The sequence below is a fragment of the Rosa chinensis genome, chromosome 4 (assembly GCF_002994745.2).
Source record: "Rosa chinensis cultivar Old Blush chromosome 4, RchiOBHm-V2, whole genome shotgun sequence".
Lineage (NCBI taxonomy): Eukaryota > Viridiplantae > Streptophyta > Magnoliopsida > Rosales > Rosaceae > Rosa > Rosa chinensis.
In genome coordinates, this window is record NC_037091.1 from 53,899,864 (window position 1) to 53,919,028 (window position 19,165).

A 19,165-nucleotide genomic window follows, 5' to 3' on the forward strand; every position below is an offset into this window, starting at 1 on the left:
AATGATTTCAGTGACTTGGTTAGTGATTTTATTTTTGCTGTTATTTCTGTGGTCTGATCTTTGTACTTCTTTAGTGTTTCTACCAATCCTAATTAATAAAATTTGTAATTTACTTCTCTTATGTCTTGGATTACTGCTTTTATATCTCACACACTAATGTGATCTCGGTAGCAGCAAAACAAAATGGAATGCATAGGATGGGAAGAGTCTTATGCAATACTAACAAGAACCAGGACATTCAATCAGGAAATAAAAGTGGGGAGATGCACATACATGCATTAGCACAATTGCAGTGATGAGATGTTTGTTGGAAACGAAAATCTCATCATGATTTAGCAAGAAGTTTGCATATACTAATGTCTGAAGCCCCCATTACTCCTAAACAAAGCTGTCAGGCTGATCAGTTGATAGATTATTGACCAAAGAAATTAGAAAGGGCAGTAGATAAGCTTCATGGTCATAAATGCTTTGATTCTGCGTCTCTAGGCATATACCACAGGGGCTGGATTGAAGCCATTTAGTGAACACCTTCCTTCTCCAAAGACATAGAGAGTTTAAGTGCAGTCGCACTAAACCTGGATTCTGTCATCATGTCGTGATATAAAAGCTAAAAATGTGGGAACAATTCTATATCGACAGACATACAAGAACATAGAAATATTGCCGGATTCATATTTGAAACAAAACCCTTCCACCGTGTTCCACATGATGAAGCATGCATTCTCATACTTGTCTATTAAGGCTCGAGATAAACACAGTTATGTGGCACACAACTGCACAAGTTTTTGGAGCCAACACAGGTCTTTCCGACATGAAAAGCATTTGGAAATGTTTAGACTAGTCTTCATCTCGAAAAGATGTTTCATCCTGAAAATCACTAATACTAGACAGTCTACGTGTGCTCAACATTTTGTTCAAGGGAATTTATTTAACCACTAGACCAACTACCAGTTGCCACTTGCCACAACCCAATTCTGTTATGTTGTTGAAGAGATTTCTTAACCATCCTACTCATCACCGATTCAAAGCCCCAGTTTATGTTGCACCGAAAAGTAGAGATCAAGTTCACAATCTTTTGTAAACCAGGGGAGAACAAATCTAATCAGTTCTTTAGCAGAAAAAGAGAGATGCTGCATTAACCAAAGAAAATTGGCAATTGCCGAATATCAAAGCTACTTCCATTTGGTTGAGGCAGCAAGTAACAATGATAAGGATGGCAACAGTTAAAACATGCTTAACTATCTAAAAATTCCACATAGGAATGCCTACTGATCAGGAAGATATCTTATGAAGCATTTGAGTGGTTGGCATAAACAGGTACCAACAAAGGGCCTGAATCTAAGCCAGTTACTCAAACATCTTCTTTGGCCAAATCTTCCCATTCCATTCACAGAATAAGGTTGTAAATACTAAACAAATATTTGTAATATATAAAGAACCTCCACGGCATGAAGCTACGCAATTCATAAGGATGTAGAACACTTAGTTAAGTGGCACAAATATCCAAAAACAGGGTTCACAAATTAAAATGATGTTGCAATTTGGACCAGCACATAAGCCACTAAAGTTAGGATGAAAGCATAAGATAGAAGTTCTGAAACTGCTAGGATTTAATATAACTAGGGTCCAAACCAAGGAGTCTTTCTGCTGTGCAACTACATAACCACTGCCACCTTTTTGATTGAAGGGTCCTTGCGCCTTGCTTCTTCCAAGATAGCCTTCTCACAGTCTCTAGCTATCTGTTGACTTCCTCTGACCTCTCCAATTCCAGCTTCAGTCCTGAAGCGGATGAGCAGATGATATCCTGAGATTACTGCCCCCATCTCAGCTAACCCTTTCATTCCAAAAATGATGTCATATGCTGAAGGCTTGTCCATCACCACAAATTCCACCATGAATGTACGGAATCGGGGCCTATCACCAGCTGTGACATTGAGAGAGTTATTTTCCCCACCGACTTGTGTTCTTCCCCCAAGGCACCTCGCAGAGTCTCTTTTTGGGGGCGAAGATCTTTCTTGCTGATCCCCAATCGCTTCAGAGTGGAAAGATAAATGATACTGTGGGAGAAGCCCGTGGTGCATAAAATCTTGTCCAGCCTACCATCATGCTCACAACAAGTGCATTATCGTTGTGTGGGACTTCAAGTCCCCTCAAGTCCTCATTTGAGAACTTTATGTCATCGTCAGAGCCAGATATGATTCACCTGCTTCTTGACTGGAAAAATATCATACAGAATTACAGATCATTTATCACTACTCGTATGAAATACCATACAAATCATTAAATCAATCACTATTCCTTCATTAATTCCAATTCTCAATAATGAACTGTAGGAACTTGATTGCATAGATTACTAGAACTACGTAACAACAGAAGCTCTTATTTTTGTATTCGATCCATGCCAAAGTAACAAACCTCACACAAATTACAAATGGTAAGTCCCATGCAATTCATCAAATCCAAAATACGAATAAAGTTTCACTCTGATTAACGATATATATAAATAGATAACACTCAAGATTCGAAATAATCCAATATCACAAAATTCTCTTTTCCAATTTTTATTAGCAGAATCCAGCAATGGAATGAACAAAACCTATCATAACTTTTCTGGTAAAGAAAACCTAGGGTGCAGATCACAGATTTCCTAGATTACATCGAAAGCAGACGATGGGGAGGAGATTTTGGTTCTGGGAAACCCTAGGGTGGCGCTCTGTGATCGAGTGAGTGTGCTTATAAAGGAGGGGGGACTCTGGGAAGCCCTAAAATTTGGCGCAAGTCGAGCATGTGACTATGGAAACGACTAGGCGTTTTGATAATTTGATGCTATCATTTGAATTTAGCTGTAAGGTTTGTTCTTAGTTCTTAGCTAAACAACAAAATAATGCAGAATCATAAGCTTTTAGGAGGGAAAGTATTTGGGCCGGTTCGCACCTAGTATTTGGGCCGGTTCGGGTAGTTTAAGATTTTGGGTGATAAAAGTTTGAGAATCGATTCGCTTTTCTTATTTGGTCATTTGGGTAAGTTCTACTTGGTTTAAGGGGGTGGTGATTTGGTTCACCGTTCACCATATTCGGCATAATTGTTTTGAGACAACAATTGAAAAGCAAAGGTGAAAAGAATTTTGAGATAAAATTTGAAAAATTATGTCGTATTTTTTATAGGAGGGTTATGTTAAAGTGTTTTTTAATTTTGAAATCATATTTAGGCTTTAATGTGCTTGTTCAATTCAATACCGATCAATGACTGTAACCCTAAACACCTCCAGTTCATGAAGGAAAGTCTAGAAAAACTCTTTTTAGAAGGATCATAATATGAGTTCATCATCGATACACTTACTTTCATTAATACTTTAGTAGTTTAGTAGGAACAGTCTGTTGTCTTCACAAATAAAACAGATCAAGACATGCATTTTCCCCCTCCTTTTTCATGACCCAGAATATGTTACCAAGCATAGGAAATAAGACTTTTACATAGAAATTAAAGTGAGACATTTTTCTATTCTCAATCTCTGGTGGGCTATCCAAACAGAGTAAAGTTGAGGGGAGTTTGTGCATGATTTGAAAACCCAGAAATGACAAGAGAGAATGCGACCTCCAGGTAAGAGCTAATGGTGGGTTTTGGAGCTATGCAAACAGACTCTTCTGCAAGTTCAGTAAGGACAATTAGAGTATTTGGTCACACTATAATTGCTCAAAACACAAAATATATACAAGGCTGTATAGCCAACTGGGGATTTGACACAGATCTTAAATGGGCCTCAGCTCTCGTAGCTCTAGATAAAATTGAAAGACAAGTGGGATGCTTTAGGACCCCATATGATCTGGCCATGTTCAACAGAACCCTCTACTACCATGCGTGATACTTCAGAATTTTGTTTATGAATATTGCTCAAATGGGTACTGTGCTAAATTAACCAGATACACCTACTACCATCCTTTGGTAACACTTTTGATTTTTGAAGAGTGTTATATATGATTCTAGTTGCTTCATTATGAATTATGAGAAAGGTAAACAAACAAATCTCTTAGTTCGAATCTACACCAAATTAATAGAAATTGAAAGCTGCAACTACCTCACTAAAAATAATCGTACACTTGTTACTCTATGACTCTATCATCAAAGTATTTCAACAAAAAGCAAAGGGTCCTTTTTTTCACATTCCATCACCACTTGTACTATGTTATCCCCAACAGCTCGGAACTTTCCTGAATTCATTCAAAGTGATTCGAACGTAATCGGTTTCAATGCCGACTCTTCCTTCAATAAACCAGATCAATGCATTTCATTTGCTAATCGGGTAAGTTTTACTTGTTTTAAGATTCTAATAATTTGGTTCACCATAATTTATTATTATCATCATCTCAATAAAGATAAGCAGCTAGATAACGCAGGTGAAGTAGCAAGACATTGAAATATTACAGCCTGATTAAGCGGGGATTAATAGTTTAAACCCAAAAGCAAACTAGTTAATGATATTCAAGAGCAAAAAAGCAACACAATGTTTCACTTTAGTTCCATCTTCATATGGGATGTCGTTATCTGTCGGTTCTTTAGCTCCCCTTTCCTTCTCTTTGGCTTATTTTTCTTCATCCTTTCTCTTTCTTTATGTGCGTAAATCTTTCGCATTGCAATTTCGATGATCTATTGCCTTTTGAGTCTGTATTGTCCTATAGGTCTTGGTTGTCACTGAATGCATCACACGTGTTCGATTTGATTGAAATTATGGCTTCTCCTCTTCCCCAAGTCTCAACCAAAAGAGATGGTTGGTTGATTGATCATTGCAATGTCTTCTCTTTTGGCCAAGCAATGGCAAAGGCTTAAGTTGATCTAAGGAGACAAGTTCAATTCTCTTTTCATTCTGTTGTTCCAATTTGAAAACTTACCTCTATAATTAATAAATTAAACTATTCAAAGATAAAAATAAGGGACCTTGACCCATAGCACCAAAATGACTTAAAAGTAGTCCACTTACACCATCAAGAGAATTTTGTTCCCACTAACCCCATTTAATAGCTAAATGACGATTTTGGCCTCCATAAAATTGAAAACTACATCCCACTCTATCTCCCTCGCCGTCTCCCTCTCTTTCTCTCTCTTTCTCTCTCCTCTATCTCTCTCTCTCTACAGAACTGCTGCCTCAGCCGGCTTCCGGCAAATCTCGGTTAGTTGATCCTCAATCTGCTTTTCTTCCGCCTCGACCCTCTTCTCTCATCATCAATCTCTCTCTCTCTCTTCTTCCTCGATCTGCCTTGGACGACGATTTGCATCTACGTCACCTCCAAATCTGCATCTAAGATTTTGCTCGAGAAGTTCATGGCGCGGCCTCAGTTCCTGACTTCCTCCCCAGATCGCAATCGTGCCGGCCTCCGCCCCACCGGAGACTTCACCAGCGTCTGAACCAGGTCCTTGAGTCCAGCAGGTCTACCTGGAACGGTGAACACATGAACTGGGCGTAGGAATCACCAGCGTCTGAACCATGAACTGAGCGTTTCGATTCCAGCAGTAAGGTTCCGAATTGTTTCGGGTTCGGGCATCTTGCTTCTCTCTGTTTCAAAAGCGTAGGATTTTTTTTTTTTTTTTTTTAGGAGGAAAACATACTCTGTTTCTTCTTCTGTTGTAATGGTTCTATTGTCCAAAAAATAATAAAAATGGAGCATGAAAAGGTTGCTGAGGGCTAAGAAATTTGAAGTTAATTGGTCATCTCTTTTGCTTTTGTGAAATTGTGGGCATACATACTCTGTTTCTTCTTTTTTTGGATAAAATGAGGGCAAAAGAATAGAAGGAAAGAAAAAAGAAAAAGAAAAAGACTATTGGAGGGTAATAGACGTTTATTAAATGTCTACTGGGGGTCAATACACATCTATTGGGGGGCAATACACGTTTTAAATTGATGTAATCTCCTCTTTTTTTTCTTCAATCAAAGCTTTATTTGTCTAATTATAGGAAGATTAGTTCTCATTTCGATAATCGAAACGTCTATTGGGGGGCAATAGAAGTCTATTGGGGGGCAATAGACGTCTATTGTATTGGGAGGCAATACATGGCTGATAGACGTCTATTGGGAGGCAATAGACGTCTATTTAGGGGCAATACATGGCTGATAGACGTCTATTGGAGGGCAATAGACGTCTATTAGGGGAAAGTTGGCCGGAATCCGGTGACCGGAATCCGGCGAAAGTTGGCCGGAATCCTGCGATCGGTGATCAGAATCCGGCGAAAGTTGACCGGAATCCGGCGGCAGGTGACTGGATTCCGGCGGCCGGTGACGGGCTCCGGCGAAGTCTCATATGGTTTCTCTCTCTCTCTCTAAGTAACAAAGGGTGAGGGGTAAAATGGTATTAAAAAAATCAAAAAAAAAAAAAAAATCTTAATAGGGTATTAGGGAAGAGTCCCTTAGAGTGTATTGGGTAAGAGGGAATTAAAAAACTTAATGGGGTAAGTGGGAAAAAAATCCCTAGAAATGGGGTAAATGGACAAAAACCCTAAAAATAAATCGACACTAACCTATTCAGGGGTGTATCAAGTGAAGTGAACCCATTCGCCCCACTCTAATTTATGTTTACTCAATAAAATGTCTAGCAGCTCCGTATGTTTTGCTATTTTTCTTGAAAGTATGAAGACAAATGTTCAACAAAATGCCTTAAATAAATTAATGTAAAGGTAGTAGTTCATTTAGAAAACATATTGAACTTTAGATATTTTTACTCTAAATCGTTAGATTTTTAATGTCAACTTATCTTGTCGCTATTCATAAATAAGTTAAAATAAATGTTGGTGGATTCGAGGGTGCAAGTTGAGATGAAGAAAATCACCCCACTAACATACATTCACTACTAAAGTATATACAATAACTTAATATGTTTAACTTTTTTTTTTTACATTTAGAGGTTAAGTGTTCGACAAATTGCTTCAAGGATATTTAGATAAACACAACTAAACAATAAACACAAACTAGTGACATTGTTCTTCTACATCTTTCACATCTCTTACTGTCCTTCTGAATTGAAGGGTTGACATTGTTCGATGAAATGCTTCTTAGAGGTCAAATGCCGGCAACTGTTTGCTCTTGAAGAAGAAGCATTGGATTCTGTACTCGAAACACTAATCCAACTAAATGCTACAGCAATCACATAACTGCAAGAGAGTACTACTCTCACAGTTTACTTTAAAAGATATATAGTCGAGTCTAGGTAAAATAATACAGTCTAGGCAAACAAGACCTTGCATTTCCATGATCCGTCTATATGATTTTTCCTCAATCATGACTGCACTACATGACTATATATATATATGTCTATATACACAAACCCTGAATTCCTGGTACAAAGATTCCCCAGCTTGTGTCATATTGCACATGCTTGGTTAAATTCAAGTTTTTGTCTGCCGACCCCCTAGCAAAATGGGTAAATTTATTTACTATCAGTCTTTTACCTGGGTAATTAATTGGTTAATCATCGTGCTGGTAAGGTAAGGGCCGGGGCTTCAACCGTGAAAGAGAGAAGCAGAAAAGAGTCGGAAATGGTCAAAAAGCGAACAACGTTGCTAGGCCATGGTCGAAGATCATAAAGCCAAAAGTGCAGCCAGTTCCATCTCCACACTGATATACATAGTCGCACATTCTTTTGCTTTTCTTCTTTTCACGAAGAAAAATGCTACTCATTGTGTGAGCATTCACTTTGCACAGTGTTCTCTTGTACACGTTCATACAATTAGGCTTTAATGACCGTTCACTGATCCACATAGAAAAATTCTATAGTGCTTCAGAATATCGGTTTTCTTTTCATCTCAGACACAGTTAATCAGTGCTCAATAATATATAGATACAATTTAGTCCTAGTTACCATGAAGTTAGAACAAAACTAAACATGAGATAAGCTTATTCAACCAATCGACTTCCACCCACAATTTCTTTAGGGCCCCAAAAATTATTTCTTTCACATTTATAGAAAAAACATATTAATCATGAAATTCTAAGCCTACATTTTGTATATTTACTTTTTATCTCGGAACTTAAAATATCAGGTCCGGGAGCACTATAGACGAACAGAGGCAGATATCTTAATATATGTGGTGGAAATGGAAATTGATGCGACTGGCTTTGACATAAATAAAGTGATACCAAATCAACACGAAGCTGCTAATCTTGTTAACCAAAACAAGAGGAATGGTATTGAAAGGTAATCTTGTTGTCTCACTCTCATCTGCAGTTATGCCAATCATGCCTATATTGTTTGTCTCGTTTAAAAGGTAAACGTCTGGGCCTATACACTGATGATGTCGATGCCGTAAGACTAGCAATTTGGTGACAATTCTCATCTATAAAAATATATATAGCATGCTGCCAAGGGACAATAATCTCGAGTTTGTAATGGCTAGGATGATGATTTTCTAAGAAGACAAAAGGTGGTATTAGTCGAACCACAATTTCATACAATGACACAACTAACTCTAACACATATAATAATCTGATTGTTCTTGTAAGTATCAAAAACAAATAACACAAGGGTTTGACTCATTTATACCATTATTTATAAGTATCGAAAAGAATATATGTAAGACCAATTTTATAATAAACTGATATCATACTTGGATGAACTATACAACGTGTAACTATTTTCAATTATTTTGTATTGTGATGGATTGAAGTACATTATCTAGTCTCAAGTGTCGAGTATATATGACAATGTCGTGCTTAAGTCAAATCAAGGTTGGTTGAATGTTGTTTTATTGAGGTGCTAAGGATCATGATGTCCGAGATTTCGATCATATGGTTTTCGGTTTCACGTGATGGATGGGGCTGATTCCAGTTGTTGGTGACGAAGTTGTTCGTTTGGGTGAAGAACTACGGTTGACAACTTTGCCTGAGTGGGTGTGATGTTGTCTCTTGTTGGTAGCATCTAGGATCCTTCAGTCCAAATCGTGAGAACCATGAGGCTTAAATGCGATATGGACAAAGATGGACACGTTAAGTTAAAATCATGTTTAAAGATAATTTTTGGTTAAAAGTCATTGTTCTTGAAGAGATACAGTTCCATCTAGCTTTTTTCTTTCTCAATGTTACCCTTTTAAGTGATGAGAGTTGATACTAGATCTTTTACCTTTTTTCCACCATTATTGGGCATTTTCATCCTTATTATTTTTTATGTATTGTAATATTTTTTAGAGACTTTTGTTATGACATCATTAAATAATACGTTACAACGTATAAAATGAGCTGACTCATTTTTATTACATATTTCCGTTAAATTTATAGAATACGACTAACCGATATTTAACTCGAGTTTTCGTAAGCTATGTTCCGTTAAACTTGTAGAGTACGACTAACCTCAATATTCAACCTCTGAGTTTCCGTAAGAAATTCTCCAAACATCTTAGAGCAAATTTAGTCTTAATCGCCATCATAGCGTTGCTTGAATTCTAATGCTGTACTTGAAAGTGTGGTCAGCCGGAGCATCAATCGGAGTACCCATTAGGACCACCCTAGTGGTCCATGGTCCACCTGATTTAGGCACTTGAGAAAAGGGATAGATCATTTTCCTAATTTTCCCCCTAATTTTTCAGATCTGAGAAAAAGAGGCAATTTCGTTGTCAGGTATTTTATTATTTTTAAAATTTAATTTTTTATATATTTCTAATAATTAAATATTTTAAAATTCTGCTTACTCTACCATTCGAAACTCCAGTTTTCTGTGTCGGGCATGGATATATGGGAGGGAAATTTAATCCAGGGGCCCCACCTCCATGAAGTGCTTAGAGTGTGCGTGCCAGAACGTCCCACTCCCACGCTCCCCACTCCGCAGGCCACGCGCGTGGAGCGCAACCGGCGTCTCTCCACGGTCCGATTCCCACGACGGAGTAAAGAAATGAAAGAAACCGTACTCACGGGCCCCACTCCACGAGTCAGCAAGCGTCTCCGATGTTTCCTCCACGCGCCGAGTGAAAGCGCGTATACAGGAACGGTCGTCCTCGTTTTTCGTACCCTGTAAAGTTACAGAGGACTCTCACAGTGCCTGATCGACGGACGAAACCGATGCAATCGAGAGGATGTTTAACCCTCAACGACGCCGTATCGCCAGCGGTTAAACTGCGGGTTAATTAAATTAGGAAAAAAAAAAAAGAAAAAAAAGGAAAGTGAAAGAAAAGAGAAAGGGTTTTGGGGAAGGGAAGAGAAGGGGTTGTGTGTGCTGTGCCGTGTTGTTGTTGTTATTATTCTTCGCATTTATCAAAGAGACTGTGTCTGTCTTACTGTCTCTTCAACATTTCCAGGTTAATCAACAATCCAAATATGCCTAAATCGACCCCCCCACACACACACTCAATTCCCAAAGCCTTTAGCTAAATCAAAAAAAAAAAAGAAAAAAAGAAAAGAAAAGAAAAGGTCACAGGGCCTTATGTATATGTTTCTCAATTTCCTTTCTTAGGGTTCATTCTTCCTTCTTCTTCTTCTCTATCTGTGTGTTTGAGTCTTTTGGTTGGGCCGGTCGTACTGGTGGTTCTAGGGTTTTGAAGCCGGAATAAATTTTGGTTTGGGAGAAGTTTGGAGCTGTGTTGGTATGAATGGGGTGAGGTTGGTGCAGCTGGAGTTGGTATAGATGGTGAGGATCTCTGGTGAAGTGGTTTTGTTTGGGGAAGATGGAGCATTGGTGTGATGCTAATTGACATTTGGTGTCGAGTCTGGGGATAAATCAAGCTCTTCAAAAATGCATTTCGCAAAGCTCGATGATTCTCCTATGTTCCGCAAGCAGGTTCTCTCTCTCTCTCTGAATTTGCTTTTGTTTTCCGAGCTTGAGCTACTTTCTTCTGCTGCATTTCTTCGATTGCTTTGGTGTGCTGATTTGTTTGTTGGATTAGAATGCAGTGACGTTAGTAGTATTATTAGTCGCTTGTAGTTTCTGATTTGGAAGACAGAGTGAAATCTTATTAGTGATAAATCGAATTTCGTACCGATTGCCGATTGCTTTTAGATTAGTTTTTGATGGTCGGCATTCTGTAGAAGAAGTTGAAGTTTTGCATTCGAAGACATATGCGGGTTAATCGGATGGTGATGGTGTATATTATACCCCAACTTTAATATATGCTTCTGTTCTGCGCAGAGTTAATATGACTCACTCTCAAGATATCAATGTAGAAATTGTTAAATATAGTCCCCCCCCCTCCCCGCCCGTCCTCATCACATTTACTTCGTGACACATGTGATAGAGTTATACTGTAATGGTTATTCAATGAAAGGAGAATGTTGCTATCTCCATTGGCAATTCCCAGATATCTATCGTCATGGACGGAGGAAGTTTGTCATGTCACTGTGTTCATGACATAGTCTCTAGTTTTGAACTGTACAGGAATTATGCAGCCCTTGATTGCTTTTTTGTTGTTCTCATAAGCAGATACAGGGCATGGAGGACAGTGCCGAGTCATTGAGGGAGAGAAGTTTAAAGTTTTACAAAGGATGTCGAAAATACACGTATGTCTTACTTGTTTCTGATATCTTTTCATCCTTTTCATTTCTGGTCATCTTTTGCGGTATGGGAGCTGTTACCAGACTTGAACATTGAGTTTAAGAGGGAAGTACTTACAATTCCTTGCCTGCAGTGAAGGTCTTGGGGAAGCTTATGATGGGGACATTGCTTTTGCTAGTGCCCTAGAAACATTTGGTGGGGGGCATAATGATCCAATTAGTGTCGCTTTTGGAGGTAAGCTGACTTGTTGGCATCTTAAGTAACTTGATTGATTTATGCTAATTTTGCATATGCACACTTCATTTCATTGAAGCGTATCAAACGTCAACTTTTATTAATTGCTCTGTTCTATCCTTTAGGCCCTGTTATGACCAAATTTACTATCGCATTAAGAGAAATTGGGACATACAAGGAAGTTCTTCGCTCCCAGGTAATAACTTTATTGTATTTGTAATCTAAATGTCAAATCCATCCTATAAGCCAATTGATTCGGCTTTCCTAGGTTTTTCCAATCACAATATTCCGGTTGCAGTTCAAGAAAATGAATTGAATCAAGTTGAAATGCTTGCTCCATATGTTGGACTTGCAATAAATTCCCTTTTAAAGGATAACCATCATTTATATCTTTTAAACCTTTTGCCTTTGATAGGTTACTTAACTTTTGACAGGAACTGAACTTTATACATGTTATGGCAGTTATGTTGAGGCTTCTGTTTACAAATGTCTTTCTTATATTATGTGTATTAGCTTACGTAGTCCTTTCATATTTTAAATGTTTTTCATGCTCTTTGTTTATTTTCAATAAAAAATGTCTTGCTCCTCTTTTTCCAGTCCCTGTGTTTGTTGCTCTGTTTGATGAATTGTTTAATTCAAGTCCTGAGTTATCTTGTATGACTTGTTTGTCTTTTCTCTCTTCCAGGTTGAGCATATGCTAAATGACAGATTGTTACAATTTGTGAATTTTGATTTGCATGAGGTCAAGGTTTGTGCACATTTTCTGTATAACCAGTCTAAGTCTATCTCCTGGTTTTGTTAATATCATTCGTGCCTTAGTGTTGAATGATCATTCTCTTTGTGCAGGAAGCGCGAAAACGTTTTGACAAGGCTAGCCTTCTTTATGACCAGGTGTGTGATTCTGGTCGTGAATTAATTTTACCTCCTTTCTTGTGTGGTTTCCCTGTATATAAGGAGCTTTTTGTTGTTTTTAAAATTTCTAATTTGGAACGAGCAGTTGTAGAAAAAAAATTGCCGACATTCACATGAGTGGAATCTCCGACAATTGTAGGAATACATTCTTTTTATCTTCTTAATGTCCTGATCGAGTCTGAGGTATGCCTATAAGTTCACTCATCCATTTAGGCCTGTAAAATAGTTCATGAGGCCAGTTAACATTCAGCAGAAATCCACCAGAGACATTTCTGTTTGTCTGCAACACAGATGACAGAACTCTGGTGACATTGTTTATCGATGGATAGTCTGGGAATTCCATATACCTTGATAGAGGAGTACAAGTCTGCAACAATGGCCTATGGTTTTAAGTATTTAACTTGACATGTGATAGATGTTGCTGCTATAGTTAGATTAGTGTAACAATATGAGAATAATGTAAAGTTCTGCTTATGTAGTTTGATGCTTATATTACTGCAGGCTCGCGAAAAATTTCTCTCACTGAGAAAAGGAACAAGGAATGATGTAGCCACCATGGTAGAGGAGGTACTATGAACTGTTAGTTTTAATCTGTAGTCCTCTGTAGTATTAGAAATTCACCATTATTCAGCATCTAACACGAATAAGAGATACTCCAGGAGCTTCATAATGCAAGGTCTACATTTGAGCAAGCTCGTTTTAGTCTTGTAAGTACTTGTTGTTCCTGTTGTCTTGGCAATCAATGATCCCATAGATTGAGACCTTATGAGGAATCTTTTATTTACAGGTGACTGCTCTTTCTACTGTTGAAGCAAAAAAGAGGTTTGAGTTTCTGGAAGCGGTCAGTGGGACAATGGATGCCCATCTTCGTTACTTCAAACAGGTGTGTGGATTGAAAGGCAGGTTTCTGTCATTTTCACATGGTTTCTGCTAGTATACCAATCTCAAGCCTTTTTCCATGTGTAGGGTTACGAGTTGTTGCATCAAATGGAACCCTATATTAATCAGGTTTGTTGGACATGTGTGTATATTTTGTCAAATATTAATTCTCTTCTGTTTGCAATGAGAATCATTGAAAATTGGGACTTGTATTATTCTCAGGTCTTGACTTATGCTCAACAGTCAAGAGAAAGATCCAACTATGAACAGGCAGCTCTTAATGAAAGGATGCAAGATTACAAAAGACAGGTCGATAGAGAGAGTAGGTGGTCGTCCAATGGTTCTAATGGGTCTCCTAATGGAGATGGGATACAAGCTATTGGTAGAAGTTCACATAAAATGATAGAGGCTGTTATGCAATCTGCTGCAAAGGGAAAGGTTTATATACTGCTCTTCTTGATTAATTTGATATCAATTATATTTATTTATTTTGTTTTTATCTGTACATAAAATACAATAAGAATTTAACAATTATCATTAATCAGGTTCAAACCATCAGGCAAGGTTATCTCTCAAAGAGGTCCTCAAACTTGAGGGGTGACTGGAAAAGAAGATTTTTTGTTCTTGATAGCCGAGGAATGCTCTATTACTATCGGAAACAAATCAGCAAATCATCATCTGTAAGTGATTTGCTCAAGAAATAATTTGGAGGCAAAAGGGTTGAAGTTTTTCCTGGGCTCGATGTTAATATCAAATTTTCGTTTGTTTTGTCTCTTTCTTCTAGGGCTCTGGTAGTCAACTTTCTGGTCAGAGGAATAGTTCTGAGCTTGGTTCTGGACTGTTGAGTCGCTGGCTTTCTTCTCATTATCATGGTGGAGTGCATGATGAGAAATCTGTTGCTCATCACACAGTGAATCTGCTTACATCAACAATCAAAGTTGACGCTGACCAGTCGGACCTAAGATTTTGTTTCAGGATCATTTCACCAACAAAGAACTATACTTTGCAGGTTCGATTCACTTTAGCTGGCCTTATGGACTTGGACTTAAGTTCTTATATAGTTTCTAACCAATGTTTTGATTGTGATTCTGCCTGCAAGGTGAATGATTGATGGTTACTGTAGAATTGTAGTTCTTGCAATGATATTTATTTATGCTTGTCAGTGCAGGCAGAGAGTGCACTTGATCAAATGGATTGGATTGAAAAGATAACGGGGGTTATTGCTTCATTACTTAGTTCTCAGGCTCCTGAGAGGGTAATTATTCAGAAGTTTTCACATAATCAAATATGTGGCCATTGATTTCATGGCTGTGTTGATGATTTTGATTCAATTGTGTTTCAGTTTCTGCCTGCTAGTCCCATGGGAAGCCATCGTCGTTCTGCCAGTGAGAGTAGTTCGTTTGAGAGTTCTGATTTTGATCACACTGCAGTTGAAGAACTTGCATCGGACAGGAGCGGCCTGAATAATGCTGACCACCGCCAATTAAGAAGTTCGCAACAGCAACGGTCTTCTTTAAGAAGTGAGAAGACAATTGACACTCTACGACGAGTATGTGGGAATGATAAATGTGCTGATTGTGGTGCCCCTGAGCCAGATTGGGCATCATTAAATCTTGGCGTTCTTGTTTGCATCGAATGTTCTGGTGTTCATCGTAACCTTGGTGTTCATATCTCAAAGGTTAATAGTACAATTCTTTCTTTCATGGTCTTGGGCATGCTTTCTTTAAACAATTGTTTTGTCATTTGCTTGTCAAATAACCAACATGTTATGTCTGTGCTTGTTGCTTGATTCGGTACGCATAGTTGGGAGTCCAAAGAACCCTTCCTCATAAAGGATTCAGTAATCTGGTTTGATTATCAACATAATTAGATTTCATCTAGAAAGGGCTTTGAAGTTAGAATGGAGTGTGCAAATGGACAAGTGGCATGTTAAAATATTTTCCCACAATTTGCATTGTTTCAATGATGATTTGTCAGTACGAATGTAGTACGATTCATTATCTATACAAATAGATTTGGTAAAAGAAAACTATGATATGTTGGAAATAACTAGAATTTGTGAGACGATTTTTATAACTTGGTAGACTGTAAAGTCCTGATTTGATAATTTTTGTTTACAACTGGGGGAAAGTGGACATGGTAATCATATGTGTTCCTGGTCCTTTGAAAAACAGAGATATGTACTGGTTGCTTATTTCTGGGAACTTGTTCTTGGTGACTTTTACTGCAGGTAAGGTCTCTGACACTGGATGTCAAAGTATGGGAGCCTTCTGTCATTAATTTGTTTCAGTCATTGGGTAATGCCTTTGCAAACTCTGTCTGGGAGGAACTTTTGCAATCAAGAAGTGCTTTTCAGCTTGATCTTATAGCCACAGGGTAGGGATTCTCTGTTACAGTTCATGCAAGTAATCTTATACAACTCTTCTTGACTTGACAGTTGTAAACATTCACTTGTATTCTTCCTGTGAAGGTCACATAAATCTGATAAAACACAGCTAGTTTTTATCAGCAAACCCAATCAGACTGATTCAATATCGGTAAAGGAGAAATTCATTCATGCAAAGGTACGTCCTCCAACTTAATCATGCTTCTTTCTTGACAGTGGATACTTCAAAACAGAAGCAATCACTGACATTTTTGCAATACGTTAGATATGTGTGGATGTATAGGTGTAGATATTTTTTATTATTATTACTAGGGGGCCATGTTATTATTACTATTATTTTAAGACCCCAGTCCACCCAACCCTAAGCAAGTTAAATTCGGAGTAGATAACTTGATATATCAAGAGATTTTAATTCTTATGGTCTAATGGCTAACAATGCAAGTATTCAATGCTAGGTTTGAGAATGTCAGCCCAATTGCAAGAAATATGTTTGGTCAACTCTAAGATATGAAGACTGAAGAGTAATTGGAGACTACAAACCCTTTTCAGCTTTTAGGACATACTTATTATCCCTGTTCTTGATACTTTTAAGTAGTTGTGTTTTTGGCATCATGCAAGAAGGGCAGTAGAATAATGGCATAGAATTATGTGTATTTTTCCTCTTTTATCTGGATTAGGCTCAATTGAATTCATTTTGATCAGCTTAAATAGGCTTATCATATAAGATAATTGCAAAATGAATATGTTTAAAAATATCTGCAACCAACTGATCTCCCCATGTTCCTGCTATAGTTGAAAATTTTGGACTCTAGAACTACCGACTTATATGTGTGCTTTATTTTGATCATAGTACGCAGACAAGCTTTTTGTAAGGAGGCCAAAGGATGGACAATATACTCATTTAGTGGCACAACAGATTTGGGAGGGTGTTCGTGCTAATGACAAGAAAGCTGTGTATCGTCACATTGTTAATTCTGAACCAGACGTGAATGCGGTGTATGAGCAAGCCTCGTGTGGCTCTTCCTTAACCCTTGCAAAAGTAATGCTGATGCAAGAGCAGACTAGCCATGACCAAAGCTCTAGCTGCTTAGCTGGGGATTCATTGGAGAGGTCTTCTGGTAGCTCTTCAAACTTGAGTGGTACAAGTGAAGTCCAGGCTATGGAGGATCTCGACGGGTGCACCCTTCTTCACCTTGCTTGTGAAACTGCAGACATTGGTATGCTTGAACTGCTCCTACAATATGGAGCAAATGTAAATGCGACTGATTCAAGAGGTCAAACACCACTCGACCGATGTATTCTCAAGGGCAGAAACACATTTGCAAAATTGCTTCTTACAAGGTGCCTATATTTCATGGTTACATGAAGCAAATTTTGTTATTCAGTTATACCATTTGTGCATGGTTCAAATGTTTCTTGTTTAGTTTGTCATCAATTTTCTTTAGAATGCTGTGTTTTTACCTCTTATTTATGATCTGCTACTGAGGGGTTTTACTGCATCTACAGGGGAGCGGATCCAAGAGCACTAAATGGGGAAGGTAAAACCCCCCTTGAGCTGGCAGTTGAGTCGAACTTTGATGATGGCGAGGTCCTTTCTATATTATCAGACTCCCGTGGATAAGATATCAAATTAGGAACCACCCAAAGGGAAACTACATTGATGCTGAATGGTCCCATTAATAGAAACAAAGGTATTGCATTGTATAATTATAGTTCATAAACTTGAGAGCTGGTTCTCCTTTGTATGAAGTGTCAGTGTTTTATGGGTTTCGAGAGTGGTAGGATGGCATGCCTGCCCTATGGGCCATGAGGGCATAGTTGAAAATGGTTATCAAGGGTTGGAACTTAAGATGGCTCAGGTGGTTTGAGCCGAAAGCCTCCGGTAGCTTTCAGCCGAGGGGGTCTGTAATGGTGTTGTCTTTTGTTTATTCAGTTTTCTGCTTCCTTACTTTGCGAAGTTGGCGAGGACTTACCGATTTAGTTTAGGCCATTGTGTATTTGTACATTATTTGTTCTAGTGGAGCATTTTTTTGTGTGGGTGTGTTTGAATGCACAAATGATCAACCCTGTTATTTATAGGTTTAGGGGGAAGATGAAAGGAATATGAAAAGAACCACTTCTGCTACCAATTTTTATTTTATTTTTTCCTTTTATTATCTTTGCAAAATCGAATAGAAAAACCAGTGCAGAAAGTAACAAATTTGTGAAGTTTCAGTGCCAATTTCCTGATTTAGGTATTAATGTCAAATTACAATGCAATGAATTTCAATTATCGAATCCCACCCACCGCGAACTAAACAACAAAATGAATTAATGAAATGTCTGGACTGACACCTCTGCAAGTCAAGATGTGAATCCTGTGATGTTACGTTCTTGGCTTATCATTCAAATGTACTATGTAGCAAGCAAATTAGCAAATTATCGCGTAGTTGGTATGCTTTGCTTCTGCAAGTCAAATGGTTACTGCTTTCCGTAATTTGTTTTCAAAATTTTGAAACTGGTGATATCGTTAGTCTTTACTCAACCGCGCTACAGAATGATTCTTTTGTTCTCTATTTCTTAAATAAAAAGAAAGTTAGGAGAGAAACTCTTCATTATTATCGGTGTCGATAAAAGTGTCTTTAAACCGTCTAAGATATTCTGATAACGTTTGACAAAATAGTTAAGTTTTTTGATGGTTTTTAATACGTGCTTTCTAAAAGAAGCATTTCAAGTACTTTAACATAGAATACTTAAAATTTTTATAAAAGCATTGACGTTCTTTTAACAAGGTCACTTTTAGAGAAATATTTTAAAATTGAAAGCAGAGAAAACCTTCTCAAGAAGGGAGTGGAGTCAAATATTTGAATTATTTCGCTGATGCCCTAAATCTGCACAAGTATCAGCGACAAAATTAGCGTCCCTTGACACAAACCGAAAAGTCAAAAACCAATACATTTGTTCAAAACACACAACATTTTAGTTTTACTTGGGTTAATTGTTGAATGTTTTTGAGAAGTATTTAGGGTTTTTCTTGCGGAAATAGGATGGCAATTGGAGGTGGTGAAAAACCCTGGTCACATGTGCACGCGTGTTAGGTCTTTCACTTGTTTCGAGACCTATGATGGGGGTAGAATTAGAAAACACGTACTGGAAAGTAGAAAACCCAGACCAACCAACCATCCATGGGACGACGACCCAGCAAACCCTAAAAGATTATTCCATTTCCACCCTACAAAACATTCCACATTTCAATTCCTTAAAACTTTCATTAAACAAAAAAAAACAAAAACAAATACACACTTTTCTACTTGGT

General features: G+C 37.9%; 1 protein-coding gene across 1 annotated transcript; it reads left to right on the plus strand.

Moving 5' to 3' along the window:
• Positions 1 to 10,153: 10,153 nt before the first annotated feature.
• LOC112197251 (ADP-ribosylation factor GTPase-activating protein AGD3) lies at positions 10,154 to 17,934 on the plus strand. Its single transcript, XM_024337870.2, has 19 exons — positions 10,154 to 10,748; positions 11,388 to 11,464; positions 11,593 to 11,693; positions 11,819 to 11,889; positions 12,379 to 12,441; positions 12,540 to 12,584; positions 13,107 to 13,172; positions 13,265 to 13,312; positions 13,393 to 13,488; positions 13,572 to 13,613; positions 13,707 to 13,922; positions 14,030 to 14,164; positions 14,269 to 14,493; positions 14,653 to 14,739; positions 14,827 to 15,162; positions 15,715 to 15,860; positions 15,955 to 16,048; positions 16,721 to 17,211; positions 17,377 to 17,934. The coding sequence occupies exons 1-19, from the start codon at positions 10,704 to 10,706 to the stop codon at positions 17,489 to 17,491; spliced, it is 2,499 nt and encodes an 832-aa protein (XP_024193638.1). The 5' UTR covers positions 10,154 to 10,703; the 3' UTR covers positions 17,492 to 17,934.
• Positions 17,935 to 19,165: the final 1,231 nt, after the last annotated feature.

Coding starts and splice junctions, on each gene's coding strand:
- LOC112197251 (XM_024337870.2), top strand. CDS start 10,704: ATGCATTTCGCAAAGCTCGATGATTCTCCTATGTTCCGCAAGCAG. Junction 10,749..11,387: donor CTCCTATGTTCCGCAAGCAG/GTTCTCTCTCTC, acceptor TCTCATAAGCAG/ATACAGGGCATGGAGGACAG. Junction 13,173..13,264: donor TAGCCACCATGGTAGAGGAG/GTACTATGAACT, acceptor GAGATACTCCAG/GAGCTTCATAATGCAAGGTC.